Source organism: Theobroma cacao, chromosome 4 (assembly GCF_000208745.1).
Source record: "Theobroma cacao cultivar B97-61/B2 chromosome 4, Criollo_cocoa_genome_V2, whole genome shotgun sequence".
NCBI lineage: Eukaryota > Viridiplantae > Streptophyta > Magnoliopsida > Malvales > Malvaceae > Theobroma > Theobroma cacao.
The window spans coordinates 24114032-24135336 of NC_030853.1; the positions used below are offsets into that span (position 1 = coordinate 24114032).

Consider the following 21305-nt stretch of genomic DNA (forward strand, 5'->3'; position numbering starts at 1 on the left):
TATTTAAAAATTTTTAAATAATTTTTTTATTACGTTCAATGAAATATTTATATGTTTATTTTGATCCAAATAAACTCTAATGTCTAAGGGTTGATTAATAGTTGTTAATCAAAATGCCAATTGACATTTTATGTTACGTGATACTAATGTAATGTGTTGATACGACATAATGAATGACGATGTAACACGATGATATAATTTCGTGATATTTTTCACTCTCTATATAAATGTCATATGAGTATAAAATAATAAATACAATTTTGATTAATAACAATTAATCAACCATTAATTACTAGAGACTACTTAATCAAACTAAAAATATAAAAATTTGATTGAATATAATAAAAGAATAAAAATTTATATAAATATTTTTAAATAATTAAAAACCTTTTTCAAATATTACCCCACCCCTTTCCTTTTTTGGTTATTGGTTGCTGCCTATTCACCAACACACTTCAACTAACCCATGCGCCACATATTAATTGCTAAATTTGAAAATATTGACTTGATGTCAAAATTATAAATATATAATGAAATAAAGAATTTGATTAACTGATCTTTACAGGTATTAATTAAGAATAGTTTAAATATTATTTTAGAAAAAGATTTGTATTTAATTATTATTTTTACCAAATTCGAGAGAAAATAAAGCATTAATTGCAAATTTTCCTTTTAAATATCACTTTAGCAACAGTCTCTAAGCAGTATTAACGTTTGACTAAATAAAATAGTATCTCCTCTTTCATGTTGTCACTTTTAAGTAGATATGAAACGAGGGTAATAAAGGAAAAGCTTCGAAGCATTACATTTTGACAGCAAACATGATTTCATAATTAAAAAACTAATTGAGAACCCAATAAAGTTTCATATTAAGTGCCGGATTCAAGTTTTTGTATAAAGAGTGACTTATTGAAATAAATTGCTTGGTTTGATTCAGAGTGATGAAATAATATATCTTAAAATTTATACATATAATAATAAAAAATATTAAAAATTGAAGGGTGACAATTGCTACTGTCGTTATCGTCTTCGGTTCTCTTTTATCAAGAATTTATATATTTAACTAAAATTTAATAATAACTAGCCAATAAAACCTACGAAACTTGTCATCACAAGAGAAAAAAGAAAGAAAGAAAGAAAATCATTAATTAACACTGTCAAACATCCTTGCTTAACTTGTTTCAGCCGTCACCGATGCTTATGAATCATTAATACTATAAAGTCCAAACTCCGACCTGCATAACTCTTGTACACTTGTGAAGTTCCTTTGCTTCCTTTATCCACTACTCCACGGGTCTATGTTTCCAAAGTTGTTGCTCAACGTAACTCATTAAAGATAGCATTGAATTCGAAGATAAAACTGTACATGTTTAAACAACATTCTTAGATGATATGAACTAGCTATGTTTTGATGCTTGCTTACTCATTTAGGCTTAACTCAAATTGCTGCAGTGTAAAAGGAAATGGTTACTTAGTGGTTGGAGGGTGGGGAGCAGGGGAAATCGTTGCATGCTTGGAAAAAAGGAAAGAATAGGTAAAAAGATAAACCGTTGCATGGATGTAGAATGTGGACTCATTTCATTGGTTGGTTTTAAAACTTTGGCTTCATAGATGCATGCTTGCATGCCCACGCAATATATATATATATTAGCCTCAAAAATCATTAATAAAGAAAAAATGAAATTAAGAACAGTAATTAATGAATAAAGTATCAAGGATTCAAGAATAATAAGAGAGGAATAGCTTGGTCCTCTATGCATTTTAGTTGTTCTTCGCCTATATATATATATATAGTAAAAGATTAGAGAATTTTCTAATTGCATGGTCATCCAACTTATAAAATTAAAGAATTTTTATTTGTCCATTTACATTGTTTTATATAAATTCTACATGGCAGTCGGCGGAAGCTGCAGTTTGTATCTTGAGCCTACCTATAAAATAAAGAAGAACTAAAAAAAAAAAAGGAAAAAAACAATAATTAATAAAACCGCCGAGTATACTTCCTTCTAGTTAACTTTCATCTGTACGTATGAGCATACGATTACGATCCTTAGCTGGATGTTTCAGACTTGAAGATTGTTCCTAGACTGAGGAGCTAGTGACCAGGTCCTCTAGGGCTAGGTCCAGAAGCCAAGCGCTGGAGCCAGCATGACATTGTGAGCTTGGCCTTCTCGTAGACTGACGAGTATGTCTCCAAGTTATTTGCCTCTGCGAAGTCCTCTGGTAACACTCTCGTAGCCTCCACTCCAGCTTGGCTAAAAATTGCCACGGAGATGAAAAAAATGATGAAAAGGCTGCATACTTTTCTGCTGTTCATCTTGGTGCTGAAACTACAAAACTTTTCAAAGTTATGAAACGTTCTTGTGTTTTGTATCAAGTATGATGGAAATGTGGAAGCGAAATGGGGTACTTATTTATAGCGGAGGTGGTTGGAGTTGGAGCTGCGCTTTTAAGAGATTGCGTGTTGACCAAGGGGTTTTTGAACCAGTCACAGGCAGAAAAGGCAAAACTAATGTAAAAGCGAGGCTTGGCTTTGTTGGGAAAGGTGTGACAAGGTTTCGGATTTTGAATGTGTCAATGGCACGAGTTTATGGAACACTGAATTTACTGCATGCAAAGTCGTTTCCACGACTTGGGATATGGCAGAAATGTAGTTTTGCCAATTTCTACGGTATCAGAGTCATAGAGAAAGATTAGAGTTAACAAAGTCCAAAGATTTGAAAAAATTTTTAAATTGGACTAAGTAGGAATGTTTCATTACTTGCTTTGAATGGAATGGTGTGCAAGAAAAGATTGAAACTCTTGTAAGAGCGAAGCTACTGTGATGGCACTTCATTTCTACAACGGAACGCAATATCCTTTGAATTTTAGTCTCCCTGACCTGAACGCTTTGACACGTTTCCTTTTTTCTTGGTAAGCCATTTCTACAGTGTCTTAAGGCCCCCCAATAAAACAGTGTCTCCAGCCCACAATCGTACAATCTGCCTAAGTTCTAATCGGCTCTTTGACTCTTTCATTCCCATTCTCGTCAGTTATTGACAGCGTTTCGCAATGGGAGGTCGAAAATTTAAAAGAGTGATCTGGCTTGAACTAAATTTCTGCATTTTACTTTGATTAATAGACTTAAATCAACTGGAATATTACAAACCACTCTTTTCCTAGCTTGATTTTTGACAATGCAGCTGCTATAACTCCACTCCTTCAGAAGAGACACTGACTAAGCTGCTGGCAAAAGCCAGGGAATCATGACTCAATCCTTGCATGCCGTCTGTGATTGACAGAAGGGCAGCAACGACAGCCATTAGTGAGATACTCGAATGTCATAGTTGTGGTCAATTTTGATTTTGTCACCGACACGGTATCCCAGAGTGCACGACATACTAAAATGCCAAGGAAGTTGCCAGGAAGACTAAGTGTACATTAACAAACTACTGAATACATAGTCCAAAACATAGGTCATTGCCGCAGTTGCACATAGGTTATAAGTGCTACATGACAATGATCATCTAATGTTAATACACAAGTATGTACACAACCACCCAAAAATTACTGAGTTTGGACTGCAGCTATACAAATTATCTGTTTGGACTATAGCTCACCTAGTTTGAACTGTTGGAAGAAGGTTTGTTCCTGAAATAAATATTCCGAGATTTGTTGTATGCAGATCAGAAACTTTAGAAGTCCTTTGCCTTTTGCCTCAATTCGTTAAGCTCCATCTCAATCTCAGAATCTCGATAGGGAAATGTCTTGTTTGAGCTGGCAGAAACAGTTCTTCCAGGTGGAAGCTCTCCTTTCTGTCAGTCACAGGAACAGGAAAAAGAAGAATTAAAACCTTATTGTCAAAAAAAGTTGATATTCTAGACTGTTCCTTCCTATAGCTCCTTGGCTCACAGCAGTAAGAACAACTTTGAGATTTTGACTGAGGAAAATTTCTTCTTCTTCTTCTCAAACTACTGTCACTCTCTAGTTGCCAAAACAGACCAGGGAAAGGAAAAACAAGATCAGCAGAACAATTCTGAATTCAATCGATTCTATTTCTTTTTCTTTTTCATCTTTTTTTGGTCAGTCAAATCTGATTTTTCTTCTTCACCCAACAACCAGACAAAGCTGAACATATTGTTTACGTAATGTAATTTTAAAAGCCTAGTCGAGGGAAAGTTATTGACAGAAAGCTAATCCCAAAATACATAAAACAAGAATGAGACATACCTGTGAGCTACCAGAGAGTTCCTTTTTCAAGCTTGCAAGATCATCGTCAACCGATGTGCTCTCAAGTAATGCAAACTGCAAATTTAAGTAATGGGTTTCTTCAAAAATCCAAGAGAAGTCAAATTTGTAGAAAGGAACTATCGAGTACACAAGCAAAAACATTATATTATCATAGCAAAATGGTCCTAAAACTGTGAACTGCACTACAAAGTAGTCTTGTATTCTTGTTCCTAATTTTCAAGTGGTAAGGCAATCCACATAGGACAAGCAACTATTCTGTTGAATAACTACACTATAATTCTAATATTTTATATCTTAAATTCACGAAAACTTTACTTATCACCAATAACATGGCCTGTTTCATGCCACAACTATAGAAAACAATGGCTACCATATCAAACTGACTGTCCATCAATATTCAGGGAACTTATAGGAAAACCTTTTCCATATTTCCTATCCTTGAAGAACTTCAATGTAAATATTTTGGTCAGCAAGTTCCATTTTCAAAGAGATCGAGTGCGAGCATAAGCCTACCACTAAAATGATACTCTCTAGTTATGCCATCAACACTGTTAAACATCTAGCCTATGATGGCCACTGCCAAAAATAATGCAAACTATCAAATATCATTGCCAATTATATAGTTCGCACCAGTAATGTCCAATAATAGCTACACCGTATGTCATACGTCATCAATCATCTACTGCTATCAACAATTATACCAATCATCCTATCATCTCAAAAGCTAGAAAAGCAAACCAAAAATTTCAATGCATATTAATATATGGAAAATGCAAAAATGATAAGCTTTTCCAGTAAAAATGTTTTCCCTACCACAGCATTTTCTGCCAAATAAATGGAGCCCAAATGACATTCCCCATCCCCATTGAGAAAATCAAAAGAGAATATGGCTACAAAGAACTGCATTGTGCCCTCATTTATAGGCGTATACTAACACATGCCATATGCAAGGGCCAATGCCCAAAGAAAATAAGAAAACCAAAAGGAGGGCAAGGAAGGAAGGTATCCAAATAGCAACAAAATACAGAATTCTTAACTCAAAAGGTTATGAAACAATGGTGGAAACAATTACGCAATTCCATTAAAAGCAATGTATAAAGAAACTTCAAAAAAGTAACAAGTAAAGCTGCGATATTAATTGCAAGAACACAAAAATGGCAAAGATTTGAACTTTGATACACGGTAAAACTTAAAATTCAAAGAGAATTATACTTCAAACTTTATCTCCATGATATATGGAAAGAAATAATACTGAGATCTTTAGTGAGAACAAGAAAAGGTTAGAGTACCAATTCAGCGTTCAAACTTTCATTAAGTGTCCAACATATGCTCAATATTTATTTTCTTAAATGTTCACGGTGTTCTGGATCAAATATTATAGTTCTATTGATTTTATACAATTTTCTAAAAGATGTAAATGGTGATAATGATGGTGGGACGAGGAAGAGGATAACAAAGAAAGGCAATTTTGATTCATTGATAAATGTTATAGTTAAAGGTATATATGGGTTTGAATTTAATCAGGTGTAGTTAAAATATCAAGTATGTATTTGTATTTTGCAGCAACTTTGCCAAGTAGTACGAATTGGTATTTAGACAAGAAGAGAACCACAGGAAACCTGGCTAATGAAAAGTATTCAGAACAAAACCACATTTTTAAATTTCCCAAGGGAGCAAGATGACATTGATTTTGACAAGACTTAACTAATAGACAATAGCTGCTTCCATCAACAACAAAAAATGGACGATAGCTGCATTTTTTCTGTCTCTGATAATAACATTTGATTTGAAAGATCAGCCATGTGAATTTCATTGGCCGTTGAAAATTTGAATCTGATTTAAAGAATGCAAAAGAAAGATAGAACAGTCACTACCTTCCCTTCTAGATCATCTGTGGTTAACTGCCCAAGAGCTTCTGCTTCAGACTCCATTGCCATAACTGTCAAGGAAAGAAGGCAGGGGAAAAGATGAAGAGACAAGAGTTCAGATCAAATCTAGTTCTTAAAGATAAATTATCCAACACAAGAGGAACAAGGGCTGGTTGATCTTATCTAACCAAGAATTGCAGTTAGCAAGGCAGGACCACCAATAATCAGTTGCATGGCATTTAATAATTTTAGATATAATAATTTAATTAACAGCTACACTTGTTATGAAATATTTACTTTAGAAAAAGCACCATTTCATAACTCAGAAGAGAGGGTAGGCCAAAAAAGACATATCCAAACTTTAAACTCATGAAGCTTCTTCACACATTGAATTCCTCAGCTTGAACTGGAGATATATTGTTGATGTACAGAAGAAATCACCCAATAATTTGATTTGATAAGATTTTTATATTTAAGATGTGTTCCATTAGAGAAATATAGCATAAATTACATGTTAGATGGTTACCGCAAGGCTGAAAAAGCTTTACTATGTGCAATTTTCTGTCATGTCAAAATCACTCTTGCTAAATCTGCAGCATGAATTTACGGGATGCTCATTTACAACAAAAAGCTTCCAACCTCAGATTAACTCACCTTTCTCCTCCATTTTCTCAAAAGCTGATAAAGCACTGCTAGTGTTGACATTTCCCACCATCTCATTCACTTTTGTTGCAGTTCTGAAACAACATCGAAGTGATCATGACCAAAAAGTCCAAGGTGATAAAACACAGACAAAAAGGAAGGTAGTGATGGGAATAGTGGAGACTACCTTGCAGACTGTGCACGTGCTTTCAGAGTGTCTTTCTTTGACTTTGCCTCTTGTATCTTGCTCTCCAAAAGCTACACAAAATGAAATTCAGAGAATGCTACGGTAACAAATCCATCAATGTGTACATAATAACAACATAAAAGGAATGATGTAGAAAATTTTCTTATTACATCTATTATTGATCTATTTATTAAGTGTTTCACAAATTTTATTTTCACCAAAACCATTCCAATGGGAAATTATTATTGAAAGATTGTTTATTTCAGTTATAATTGTAAGGCAAACATTACATGTCCCAGTATAAGAATTTATATTCTAAGCCTCCTAGTTCATTTATTTCCATATATTAATCAACATTTATCCAAAATTACTCAAAATAGGCACTCAAGTCAAAGCAAAATGTTAAAATATCTATTTTGGAAAAATAACATTCTAAATAGGATTAACCCATAAATTTGGGGAGCCAGTCACAATTAATCCTAGTTATTGAGATACTATAAAGAGATTTGAACAGATTGGCATGAAGGCAGAACAATATCTCCCTTACCTCTTCATAAATGCTCAAACTCCAGTACATCTCATATATTTTTCAGTAATATTCCTCTTTAATTTTTCTAAAATTCATCAGTATAAGATTTTTTATCATTTGAGACACAGTATTAAGGCCTCCCATCAGTAGAAGGCAACTTTCCTTACTATATTAAATAACCCTCCTATCATTCATTCAGAAACTTTTGGCCCCTAACTGCTCAACTCACTCATTGATTTCTGTTTCTAGAGACTAGGTACATTCTCCTATTCATCACTTTCAAATCACTGCTGCTGTTCATATTATCAATGCACATCACAGTCTTATCATACACTTTGTGTGTTCAGTATCCCAACTTACATCACTTGTTCCAAACCAGAATCAGACTGTGCAAGTTGGTAAAACTGGGAATTCAGCCACTTGACAAAGCAACTAAAACTGCTCCATTTTTGTTCAGTTTGATTTATTATCTCAACCTAATGGTTCATTTATAGCAAGATAATAATTCAGTTCCCTCTCCTAACTTATTCCAGGTTCTTATTTAACCTATAATTTATGACACCACAATCAACAAAATAGCCTTTTTATTCAAAACAGATCTTTAACCATTAGATTTTCATGTCTCATACACCAAAACATAATAGTCATTTATCTCGACTCACAATGAACATTTAAACACAGTGCATTTCAAAACTAAGGCAATAAATGACATATCTATAACTACATATAAAAAGAATCCCTATGGGATTCCTGTAGCTAAAAACCTCTCCAATATTGACATTTCGCACTCTATATTTTATTAACACCTGGCGTAACATTAGTTATTTTTTTCATTTTCTGAATTTCTTTTTTTAATTTTTGGGAGAGGAAGAAAGAGAAACTAGAGAGACAAAGTTAAAGGAAAGAGAAAGAGGTCAGGAGAGAGTGGGAGAGAAAAGGGACAGGAGCAAGAAACCTAGAGGGAGAAGACACAGTGCTAAGAGAGAAGGGTGAGGTGAAAAGGGGAGGGGGAAGGAGGCCAACAACATCAGAAGCAAGGGGAGTCAACATGTTGTTCTTGCCTCAAAATCCCCAAAAACAGACTCAATTTCCAAACTAAGGACAAATTACCAATCAATAAACAATTTCTCTATTAAAAAAGTACATGAATTTAAATCAGATCTTAAACTTGCAAACTAAACCAAAAAAAATTAATAAATGAAAATTTTTGTAATTAAAGAAATCAAATTGGAGAAAAAAAAGAATGACATATTCAAGTTAATTTGAGTCAGATCTGAAAAATAAGTTTAGATTCATGGTAGAAAGAAGAAATTTGAAATGACTTATGTCAGGAAAAGTTGAAATTTAAGCAACAAAAATATCTTTTCCAAGTCTATAAGCTCGATCTCACTCACTTGTATCAAAGAAAACTAAAAGCAGTTGAAGAAGAGAAGGAGAAAGAACTCAGATAAAAGGCTAGAGAGTTGAAGAAAGAAGCGAACTCAATGAAATGAGGCGGCTGTCAAACAGAAAGGTATTATGGTTTAGCCTTTTATTATCTGAACTATCATTGTTAACAAATCTAATTATATTGGTATTAACATATATTACAATGTGCAACATAAAAAAAATCAAATATTTTCAAAAATAAAAAAAAATGTCATTTAAAATGAAAAATTTTTGCCGCTTAAAATAACCAAAAAAAAAAAAGTTTTGCCCCACATCAATATGTGGCCAAAATTCTAGTTCTCAATAAAAACTCCAACCAAAGTATATAAATAAATAATAATTTAATAGAATCAAAAGTAGTAAAGATAAAGAGAAGCATACCCGTGTGTTAGAGACAAGATTCTCAACAACACTTTTCTGTTGATCTAGTTGAGCTTTCAAAGAATTAGCATTATCCTGCAGCACAAAAGAAAAAGGGTGGTTCATGAATTCTTCAATCAGAGAAAAGCTATCCATTTCAGGAACAAAGAATTAAAGTAACAGGTTCATGAATTCTTCAATCAGAGAATTTCAATCCCTCAGAAATTCTCATCATCAGTCCAACAGTCCAAGCCACTCAATCAGGTTACTGCACCCACTGGTGTTTTGTAACAGTGTTGTTGGAACAAGCCTAAGTTGGAACATGACGAATCTCATTTCACATCTATTTGCAATGCATGCTCAGCAAAACTCTAACTTAAGGAAGACACCTTACAGCATAAGATTTACGCCTCTTCAGGGCTTCACGTGCAAGATCCTCTTCTCCTTTCTTAAGAGCCAGCTGCGCTTTACGATACCTGTATTGAACTCAAAACTTAATGGGAACATTTAAAAACCAGCATAGTATGCAGACTAAAGAAAAGAACTCCTTAATGTATTACCAATCTTCAGAAGCCTGCTCTGCAGCTTTGTACTTATTTTCCAACCGCTTTTGAGACGCTAATACCTTCATAAAAGGAAAAGGGATCACACGTGCATATGTAAGTGGGAAGAAAATTACACTGAAAAGGCAGCATAAAAAGTACGTAAGAAAATAAAATTCTAAGACCCATCTAGGCATCTACAGTTGAGTACATATGCAAAACAATTATGAATAAAAGAGATTAAAAAAATGAATGGCCAAAACAGTAAAAAGGAAGGTGAGAAAAAAGATATGACAAGCCAAAAGACAACATAAGAAAGAAACATGAAAAACTCAAGACATAAAAAATTATGAGGCTTACTTGTGCTGTGGCCTGTCTCATCTTTACCAAGTCATCGTTCATTTCAAGCACAGCTTGATCTAAAATTTTCTCTGGGTCTTCAAAGGAACTTAAGATTGAATTTGCATATGACTGCCATTATCAGTGAATTGAGTCTAGTTATTTAGATAACACATCCGAAGTTGGAATCAGAAGCTATAATATCACATGAATGTATATAAACAATTCCAAAAAAATCTGACCTTTACAACTCTAGCAAACCGATCGAAAAGGTTCATGCGTGTACCAAGGGCACCTCCACCTTGTCTATGACAATGTGATCTTCCTGGAAGGGTCCTTATCCTTGTAACTTTTAGGGCAGCCACTGTTAAAAGAAATTAAGAAAACGAGAAGCAAAAAACTTGTTAAAAGGATAACTTGAACCAACTTTAGCATGTTGGAGTTTAACTCTTTTAGGTGATGTTAGGCAGTCCTACAAATTAGTATTGTCATGTACTAGAATGAGACAATGACCTTTTTCATGGGATTTGCATTCTTTCAAAATACTCACAACTCATCACCTGGATACGACTAATATAGTCAAACAATAGAAAAGTGGAATAAGAATTAAACTAAAGACAACTGAAATTGAAGAAATGGGTTGAAAAGATGGTGGCTCACATTACAAGCAATTCCAATTTTCATTTTAAAAGATAAAGCCCTCATTCAAAACGTACATAATTGGGGGAGAATTAAACCAATTCATCATCAATCTTTAATATACCATACCATTGATTAACTTCATTGACATGTAAATCATATAAATGCTGTTTTCCACAAAACCATTTGTGATTAAACAATTTAATGTGTTCAAGAACCCATTTGAATCATTCACCACTTAACTAACCTTTAGAGCTTTAAAAAAACCATTAGCAAATCACCCTAATGCACCATTAGCTTATTGAACAAAGAAATGTCATCATCCATACAACCGCATGACATTGAAGAAAATTTTGTGTTAAAGTTTAAAAGCCTAGTCAATCTACTTATCAAATAAAACTCCTTGGTAACCCTCTTTCTCAGTAATCAAGCGATCAAAGACACAATGACTCACCATTTGACATATGAAAATGATTAGATTATGAAAAGAAAAATAAGGAAAGAAAAAAATCATAGCTTCGATGTATTACATCACAATAAATAAAATTTAGGTCCAAATTTTCTACATTGGTCTACTAACTGTAACATAGTAAATAACAAACACAACCAACTCAAAAGCAAGAGTAAAAAATAAAAAAATCTTCATTCACTGACCCAATTACTATTACTTGAATTAAATGAATTACTAAGAAAGAATTAACAAACACCCGTTAAAATTGAGAGTAAGAAAAAGCCAAAGGAGGGTACCTCCGCCATTGAAGAAGGAAGAAGTGAGTGGCTTCTTAACTAAACAGAGGCCGCTGCTATTATTACTGGAGCTTGAAGAAGAAGAAGAAGCGGTGGGTTTCAAAGGGAGGGTCAATCCAGTAATTATGTGAGATTTGGCGGCCATTTTACGATTAACAGAAAGAAATATAGAAAGGCTTTTTTTTTAAGCGAGAAGTATAGTTTTCTGGATAGAAAGCAAAGAGATGATATCACTGTTCTCCTCTCGAATTGGCGTTTTTCGTTTTTAGATTTTTCTTTGGCTTTGTGTGATCGATTTTGATTTCTGCACCGTGCTACCCGAAAGAGTTCAAACCGGATTGGATCGACCGCTTTTTGGTAGGGCGGTTCAACCGGTTCAGCTCTGTCTGTTCGGATATCATTGCAACCCTGCCCGGCAGCCCAAACCGAAAAGAAAAATGGATTGAAACAAGTTTTGAGCCGCTGGGCCCGAAATGGTGGAATACAAAAGGTTGGTGGGGATGCCGGGTTGGCTGTATTTGTAGATGGATTGGGTCTCTCGGCAGATGGCAGGACCCAACCCATTTCCCATTTCTCAGACTCACCGCTCACTCATTTCTTGGGTCTATATTTTGGTATTACAGTTGCAAACATTGCATCTTTTATCTTATTAGTGTCTTAATAGTTTTATTAGTGAGGAAGGAGACGAGCTTAAATTTTTAAATATTAAGTGTGGGTTTCGTCTAATGTTATGTTAGTTTGTTATTTTTTTCAAGTGTAATTAGATTTTTATTATAAAATTATACTTATAAATAAAAATTACAATCATAATTAAGCATTATATTTTATTTCATAAATTAACAAAATAAATAAATTATAGATACGTAGATAAATTCTCCCTGTGTTTCACTTCACATCACAAATTATTGATGAATATTAACTTAGTATAGAGATCCAGATTATTTTTCTATATATTAATGAGTGGCTGAATATTGCAACCACATATAGATGTTAATACGTAATTAAATTGATTTCTGGAAGAGACCCTTCAACTAGTATAATTAAGTGAAAATGATCACTTGAAAGAGATTAGTCATGATCCATGTTCATATATTACCCCAAAAAGGATGGACATTGGTGAAATCGGGAAATTCCAATTCCAGAAATTCAAAGTTTTAGAGCAAGAATTTAGTCTTTCTCAAGCAGCTTAATTACATCTTGTGTCAGTCATGAAACATAGAAAAGTCTTGCTGCAATTTCATTATAAATACAATACAAAGTCTCCCAATCTTCATTGTAGTAATTAAAAAGCTATGGCTTCTCTTTTACCATCATCATCCACCAGCACCTCTAACACTTTTCCCACCTCCATTACCATCCTTTCATTCCTTCCAAAAACATCCCAATTTCCATAGCTAGAAAGCAAAAGCCTAAGTTTTTCATTCCCACTGTAGTATCCTGCAGAGCCACAAATGGTGACCAAAATCCTACTCCCAGCTCCAAAAACACCAAACAATTGTTTCCCAACAAATTTGATAGAAGAGATGTTCTCAATGGCCTTGGAGGTCTTTACGGTGCAACCAGCCTTAGCCGAGATGACCAGTTTGCACTCGCAGCTCCAATATCTGTGGGCGAATCTTGCCCATGTAAAGATATCTGACGGTGAAAATATTAATTGTTGCCCACCAGTATCAACAAAGATAATAGATTTTGAACCACCTTCTTCAGATTCCCGGCTACGTGTTAGGCCTGCTGCACATTTAGTTGATGATGCCTACGCAGCTAAATATTCCAGGGCCATTGAACTCATGAAAGCTCTTCCTGCCAACGATCCACGTGGTTTCATGCAACAAGCCAATATTCACTGTGCCTACTGTGATAGGGCTTATCACCAACTGGGTTTCCCTGATCTTGAGCTTCAAGTCCATAACTCATGGCTCTTGTTTCCAATTCATAGATACTAACTTTATTTTTTTGAGAAGATCTTGGGCAAGTTGATTGATGGCCCAACTTTTGCTCTGCAGTTTTGGAACTGGGATTCTCCTGCCGGCATGCAAATGCCTGCCATGTATACAAACACTAAATCTTCACTCTACGACCAGCTCCGCGACCGAAACCGTTACCCACCAGCGCTGGTTGATTACAATGGCACTGAAGAGACTACTACGGATAAAGATCAAACGACAAGCAATCTTAGAGTCATGAATAGGCAGATGATATCTAATGGCAAGACCACTAAGGTTTTCCTAGGAAGTCCCTACCGTACAGGTGATGAACCTGATCCAGGAGCCGGTTCGCTCGAGGACATTCCTCATGGAACAATTCACAACTGGTGTGGCGACAACACCCAGCCTAATCTCGAAGACATTGGGAATTTTTACTCTGGGGAAGAGACCCGATTTGCTGCTTTCATCACTCGAATATAGGTAGGCTGTGGAGCATTTGGAAGACGTTGGGAGCGAAGCGAAAAGATTACAATGACCCAGATTGGCTTGATTCCTCGTTTCTTTTCTATGACGAGAATGCGAATCTTGTTCGTGTCAAAGTTCGTCATTGCATTGATAGTAAAACGTTGGGATACGTTTATCAAGATGTTGATCTTCCATGGCTAAAATCTAAGCCAACTCCTCGAAAGCTCGCCAAGAAAGTGGCAACTGGTGGTCCTGGGATTGCTCTAGCAGCAGAAACAAAGAAAAAGGTCTTAACTAGCAGCGAATTCCCAGTAGTTTTAGACAAAATAGTGAGTGTTAACGTTCCATGGCCATAGAAATCAAGGAGTAAAAAGGAAAAAGAAGAGGAAGAGGAGATATTGATAATAGAGACAATCGAGTTAGAGAGAGATTCATTGGTGAAATGTGATGTATATGTTAATGATGAGGATGATTTGACAATTGGCCCAGAATACACAGAGTTCGCCGGGAGCTTTATGAATGTGCCTCATAAGCATAAGCATGAGAAGAGAATGAAGACATGCTTGAGGTTGAGGCTCACAGATTTGTTGGAGGATTTGGGAGCCGAGGACGATGACAGTGTTGTGGTGACTTTGGTGCCAAGAAAAGGAAAGGGTGTTGTTACCGTTGGGGGTATCAAGATTGAGTTTGCTCAAGATTAATTGGATGATTAATCAGTTAATTTGATGCTCCAGGTTTGGGAAAATCTTCCTAGTTTGCATGGAAAGTTAAAGAAATTCAATAAGCCCACAGCACCCATTGAAGCAGTGTCCTACTACTATTAATATCTATGTTATACTAATTGCTTTTAACATCTATGCAAAGGTGTCTTACCCTACAACTTTATCTATGTAATACTAATTGCTTTGAAATAAGGCAGTTCTCCATGTTGTTTTTCATCTGCTCTGTATTACTTAAATTAAGATGGAAATGTTGTCGGGAATCAGTGTTGCATAGCTTTCTAGCTGGGACTGAGTAGCTAGCGGTCACAATTTAGAAGTTTTCCTCCACCCAATTAAAGAAAGAGCTGAAGTCGCCATGGTTGAAAACTTGGGAGAGAAAGTAGACGAAAGGATTGGATGATGTTTTTGCTAGTCTAGACCATGCTGATATATTCCATTGGTTCTGGTCATATTCAGCTGAAAATGATTACAATTAAATATGCATGCACCCACACAAGCCGGAAAATTAACTTCAAGCTAGATTTTTACGTAATCTCGACTTATCTTTGTATTAAATTTTCAAGAAAATATATTGAAAAGATTAAATTTTGTTAGGAGACTTTTGAGTGTTTTATTTCGTCGGCTGTAATTTCTTTTTAAAATTAATTAAAAGTTTGAAAATAAAAGAAATTAAAAACTTAGACTCTAAATGAAAATAATAAAAATTAAAATTTTAAATAAATTTCAAAAGTATATCATTTTATAATTGTTTGCCTCTTGTGTATTTTAATTTTTGATTATGTAAGTGTTTGCAAACTCTTAGATAACTTTTTTTTTTTCAAATATTGCATTTGGGATGATTTAAAGTTTTTCTTATACCAAAACTTTTATCTACTAATAAATAAAATTAGAAACTGTTGTCAAAGATAAATCGAAAAGAATTATCACAAGTGATAAATACAGATATGTATTCAAGCTAATTTTTATCTGATAACCTCTGCTGAGATTGAGTTGTAGCATTTAGGCTCTGCATTTTATCTTCAATGCCCACCTCTAAACAAGCTATTGCAACTGTTTTCAGTATTTAAATCAAAAATAAAATATTTTATTTGAATTTTTTTTTGTGGGTTGATTAAAATTACAAAATTTTAAGATAAAAGAGTTGACTCAAGTTTATGATCCTAGTTTATATAGCCATTTATCCTTGTAGGCTTATATATAATAAGTCCGATTTCAAGGCAATATTTGGCTTCATTAAAAAAAATGTTATATTAGTAAAAAATATATTTTATTAAAATTTAATTTTAAAATATTAATTAATATTTTATAATATAATTAATTTAAATAATCAAGCGGGGTCGTATCTAGTACTTCTTGCATACCGTCGAAGTGATAGGCTTCAATTGCAACCCAGGAAAGGATTTGCAACCTTGATTACTCTCACTATATACTCAATTCTAGCATTGTTATCAACCCTAATGAACTTCCATTAATTTGTTCTGGTTGAATTACTTGTTTTGCAGACTGTGACGTCGTTTGAAAGAGTGTTGACTTAGACAGCAAGAATGCTTCTAAGAAACGATTACACCAAAGCCCTGGAGGAGAAGAAGAAGAGAAGATATCATAAACATGGGCGTTCAAGTTCATATTCCGCCATTAATAATTTGGCATCGAAAATCGGTTCGTTACTCAAGAAGACATGCCGGAGCAGTAAGCTTGAGTACCACGATTATCAGCGGCTTGTGGAGTCTCGTCATGATCAGGCGGACGATGCCAGAACCATTGATAAATCCCCAGGAATGTACGTGCCCGTTTACGTCGACAAAGAGGCTAAGAGGTAAGATATTCCTCCGCTTATGTATCTTTGTCTTCCACGTTTCCAGCAATGCACGATACCATCTCAGGGAGATGATCTTGACATCAATGTTGATAGACCCATTACTGTTGATTGCAGCATCCAGGCCATGGATATATTGTTGGAGCTTTGGAGCTTTGAACGGGATTGACCAACCAAACTGTTTTATTGAAGTCGGTTGAGACAGGAATATTGATCCGATCATGCAACCACAAGATCATGAAGAGGCGAAAGAATCTGGTCTGTGTTTTAATTAGAGTTAAAAGTGTCATTTATTTAATTTCCTTTTGGTTTACTAGAGTCAACTGTCAACAGAATGAATTGTGTATACTTCAAGTAGATTTGTTCAGAAATTTCTTCCCGGCGTGATTTTTTTATTTGGTTTTATCTTCTATTTTCGGGTTCTTTTGTCAAAAATAGATAGCATTCATGCGCTTGAGCCGACAGAGACAGTTGCCTAAACACCTTTTCAATACTCAAGCTCAACTTTAGCCACTCCAACTCTTGCCATCACAGTCCAATAAAGTAATCTATTTAGCATAATTTAGCCCCTAAAAGTGTCAAATTAGATTGAATAATTCACTTCACAGTTAACATGTGTGCTGCAAATATTACCAGGACTGGCCTAACAGAAGTAAAAGGGATAATGCAATTCTACCCACTTACAGAAATAACAACTGGAGAAGCTAAAAATTTAAAGTTGTCATTTCATCTCAAACTTGAATGCAACATAAGTTGCCAACAGATCCAGTACAGGCTACAACAAAAGAATTTGTAATACATGGGCTACTGCTAGTATACTACCAGGTAGAATTGACAAAAAGGTAATGGAAATCAATACTTTCACCATTATGGTGATTCAATCAACTTAAAACTAGGAATGTACTTAGGGTCATTCCAGTGCATATAATTATCCAGTGGCTCTGGACTAAGTGGGGCTGAGTCAAATTTGCTTGACAACTTATGCTTTGGAGGAGACAGATCTTCAATCAGCAGCTCAGGCATCTGCCCAAGTTCAGAGCACCTTGGAGGACTCCCATGCTGTAACAGAAGTAAACTAGTATTCATTAAGACAATCCGCATGCTAAAAGCTAGTAAGCTTGTGAACAAGAACTAAGATGAGACAACTGAATTGAGATGAAAAATGACCTTCATTTTGTTTGACATTGGAGGTTCCTTTGCAGATGCAGACTGTTTGGAGAAACCTAAACAAAAACATACATAAAAATGTAAGTATCCAGCCAAAACCTAAGTCCAATAGATATCTGAATAAATATCAACTTTATTTACCATCTAATCCAAGTATCTGCAAAAATTGATTTGTGCTCAGTGCTCTTCTCTGTGCTTTGATGCATTCTTCATGATTGTGCAAAAATCCTTCCTCTGCAATATCTTTGGGTTGGCGTGGATCCTCTGCCAAAATGTTTAGCTTTGCAGTTTGATTCTTCCTTGATGTCTCCTGCAAATGTGGCTTACCTGAGTTTGAAATGTCAGAGAGAGCTTTCCTGCCACCAGTTTGCACCTTCTCTGAGGCTTTAGAGACACTCTTCTTTTTGCTTGAATCATGTGTAAGTTTAGAGGCACCAGTCTCTTTCTCAGCAAATGAAAAATTTTTAGAATTCTCCTTTTTTGATGTCTGGTTTGGGGCCGGGTTCACTGAATTTGATAAATCACCAAGTGGTTTCCTTCCACCAATACCGCCTTTCCTCGGTGCTTTACAGATATTTGCCTTGCCCGCAACAGAAGCACCTGTAGAAGGCACTTGCAAATATCAACCTCAAGTTCAAGAAAAGTAAGTAAACTAAAAACAGATCAGAAAGTGTGAGGAGTAGTACCATTGTAGTGAACATTAAAATTCTGATCTTGAATCAAGCCAACAGAACGTGATGCCATCTGAGCAATTTGCTAATAGAATCCAAACCTCTTCTATAAAAGGTAATACCTATGAGATGTCCAATTCAATGAAAAGGGAAGAAAAGTCATGGTCTAAGAATGCAAGAGGTATGAAACTCAAACAGCATCCAGTTCACAAAAAAGATCAACCACAATAATATATGAAAAGGGATGGGGGAAAATCAAACAAGTAATGGGAGAGAAGACATGCCCAATCCACAATATAGTCTAACAGTTTCTCATAAGGGATTAGAAGATGTCATGTCAAAGCTTCAAACTAAAAGACACCCCAGATATGAATCTGTTTAAGGTAGTTAGGTCCCAAATGGTCAACACCTTATCCAACCAACTGAAAGATTAGATGATTCTCCAGTGAGAATGTAGCTTCAAATATTTGCCTCTAATCAAGTACCATTTGCCATCTATGTTGACTAAAATAGTCTAATCGATTACAGCAGTCATCCAATCAGACTATTAAACAAACCAAACAAAAACAGTGCAACAACCAGATAAAAAGCTCAAGCAAAGAATGCCAAGTACCTGAGTTGCCAATATATTTCCTCTCAGTCTTATCATACGGTACTTAAATAAGGCTCTAGTTTTTATCGTAATTCCAGTTTAAAGCATCATCAATTGCCAGAAAAATTTCCCAAAAGTAAACTCTGAAGCACATAAAGAGTCTTACTCATCTAATTAGTCCAAAATGCAATCAGACTATTAAACAAACCAAACAAAAACAATGCAACAACCCGATAAAATGCTCAAGCAAAGAATGCCGAATACCTGAGTTGGCAATATATTTCCTCTCAGTCTTATCATACGGTACTTAAATAAGGCTCTAGTTTTTACTCTAATTCCAGTTTAAAGCATCATCAATTGCTAGAAAAATTTCCCAAAAGTAAACTTTGAAGCACATAAAGAGTCTTACTCATCTAATTAGTCCAAAATGAAACATGTAACAGCCAAACCTCCATTTACAAAACCCAAAAATCTGTCAATTTATAGGGAAACATGTAGCAAACAGGAAGAACCAAAATTTTAACTTCTTTGATAATCCCAAAGGACAAACAACTAAATCAAACAAGTTCAAATAGTTTAAAAATGATCCATGGTCCTTTTTGTTGATGATAAAATAAAAAAAATTTCAATAATTTAGTAATTCTATTTTCTGTTTTGTGCTTTCCACTTCAATCAATTACGTAAACCCTAAGTCATCAAATCACTCCCCTCCCCCCCAATTAAAAAACAAAAGCAAAAATCCCAGAAAGAAAGAAGAGAAATATAGGCTACTGCTAACCTATGGGCGAGTCTTGGTTTATCCTTTCCTCTTCCCATCATTTCTCAACAACCAAACCTAATTCTTCGTTTTTACGCTTTTCCATTTAAAACAATTCAACCCCCCTTTACCATTTTCCACCCTAAGTTAATAAAAGAGAATTAAAATTTTTTTAAATATTTAAATAAAGATTTCCGAAAATAAAAAGATCTCACTTTTCTCTTTCAACCATTAAAGTTATACACAATATTTCTCTTGAAAAAATGACTTCATTAAGAAAATAAAAAAAAATGAAACTGTAAAAACTCACAATGGGTTTTTGATGAATCAATCTTCTGCTCGCTTCTTATCTAGGAATTATCTTCCTGTTGATCTGCACTTTGCTTTCTATGTTGCAATTTTTTATTTCTCTAAACTATTTCGATAATGTTTACTTTCAAAAAATAGAAAAAGAGTCGATTTCTGTTTATAGGGAAGAGCCTAGAGTTGCAACGGTAACTTGTTTCGGTTTTACAAGAATACCCCTTTGTTGGACGTATAATTGCAGAAAGCTTTTAGGCCTTTGGATTGGGCTGTGGGCTCGATCCACCAGAAGTTCAAATCTATTAAGAAGTCTCTTTCACAATTAGATTAAGGCCCATATTTTGGGCTTCCTAATCCACAAAAGAATGCATCCACCCCCCACAATTAGGGAACAAATGTCTTAATTATGATAAATAATATATTATTAATATGATAGATATGAAAATATTATATTAAAAATTAGTAACTTGTTATTGGCCTAAGTTCGTGAGTCCGATCCAGTTTTCATTTTCAGTTCAACTTAATTTGAAATATAAGTATTAGTAATATTAATATAATAAAAAATTATTTTAAATTTCATGAAAATTTAAATGCTAGTAGTATTCTTTTTTAATTGAATATCTAAAATAATGTCATGAAATTTAAAAGATGACATTTGAAATTTCATTTTCTAGATAATTATTTTACTAATACTAGTAGTATTCCTTTTTATTTGACTATCTAGAAAATTATTTAGAAAAAGAAATTTAAATAATAAATGCTAGTAGTATTTTTTTATTTGAATATCTAGAAAATTATTTAGAAAATAAAATTTAAATAAAAATGCTAGTAGGTTGGAATTGTTTTATTCTCTTTAAGCTTCTTCAAACAATATTATATTAAAAAAAGTTTTATGGAAAGAGAGAAAGAAAAAATTTGATTAAGGACAACAACTATTTATATGCTAAGCTTTATACAAAGAAATAAAAGGAAGTAGGTAGCAATTCCTTTGCGGTATCTTCAGCCACACTAGAAAGGCAAATTTGGCCAATGGTTTTGTTTCTAGTAACGGAATTACGGATCGTGATAGAAAACCCTTTCTCTTTTAACTTGGCTTTTCTCAAACGCAAGTCTATACTTTTCTATGCAATTTCTTGGAAGCTGCCTACCTTTGCCTTTTCTATGGGAAACTTTGAAATGGCATTTTCCTCGCTCACCGAAAACACTGGCACATCCATGGGGAAATATTTTTTAAAAAACAAAATGGTATTTTTTGTTATTTATTGTTATTAAAAGAAATTAAAGTTTTATTTGATTTAGAAGTGTTATTTTCATGCTTTAAAAATGACTAAACGACTTCATAAGTAATTACGTAGACATTTTCATTCCAAACGTGT

General features: G+C 34.3%; 3 protein-coding genes and 1 pseudogene across 4 annotated transcripts; 2 read left to right on the plus strand and 2 right to left on the minus strand.

Annotated features, from left to right (window-relative positions):
• On the minus strand, positions 3382-11795 carry LOC18602394 (membrane-associated 30 kDa protein, chloroplastic). Its single transcript, XM_007033745.2, has 11 exons — positions 11512-11795; positions 10368-10489; positions 10147-10257; positions 9805-9869; positions 9639-9720; positions 9266-9340; positions 6928-6998; positions 6753-6835; positions 6105-6169; positions 4210-4284; positions 3382-3794 (listed from the first exon to the last, which is right to left on the minus strand). The coding sequence occupies exons 1-11, from the start codon at positions 11654-11656 to the stop codon at positions 3675-3677; spliced, it is 1014 nt and encodes a 337-aa protein (XP_007033807.1). The 5' UTR covers positions 11657-11795; the 3' UTR covers positions 3382-3674.
• Positions 11985-14602, plus strand: LOC18602395 (annotated as a pseudogene).
• Positions 16007-16769, plus strand: LOC18602396. The gene is made up of 2 exons (XM_007033747.2): positions 16007-16439; positions 16557-16769. The coding sequence occupies exons 1-2, from the start codon at positions 16168-16170 to the stop codon at positions 16606-16608; spliced, it is 324 nt and encodes a 107-aa protein (XP_007033809.2). The 5' UTR covers positions 16007-16167; the 3' UTR covers positions 16609-16769.
• LOC18602397 lies at positions 17141-20124 on the minus strand. 2 transcript variants are annotated; one of them, XM_007033748.2, is made up of 5 exons: positions 19937-20124; positions 18293-18399; positions 17748-18206; positions 17607-17662; positions 17141-17498 (listed from the first exon to the last, which is right to left on the minus strand). In XM_007033748.2, the coding sequence occupies exons 2-5, from the start codon at positions 18348-18350 to the stop codon at positions 17307-17309; spliced, it is 765 nt and encodes a 254-aa protein (XP_007033810.2). In that variant the 5' UTR covers positions 18351-18399; positions 19937-20124; the 3' UTR covers positions 17141-17306. The 2 variants fall into 2 exon arrangements, with proteins under 2 accessions (XP_007033810.2, XP_017974295.1); XM_018118806.1 differs by lacking the exon at positions 19937-20124 and adding an exon at positions 19648-19666.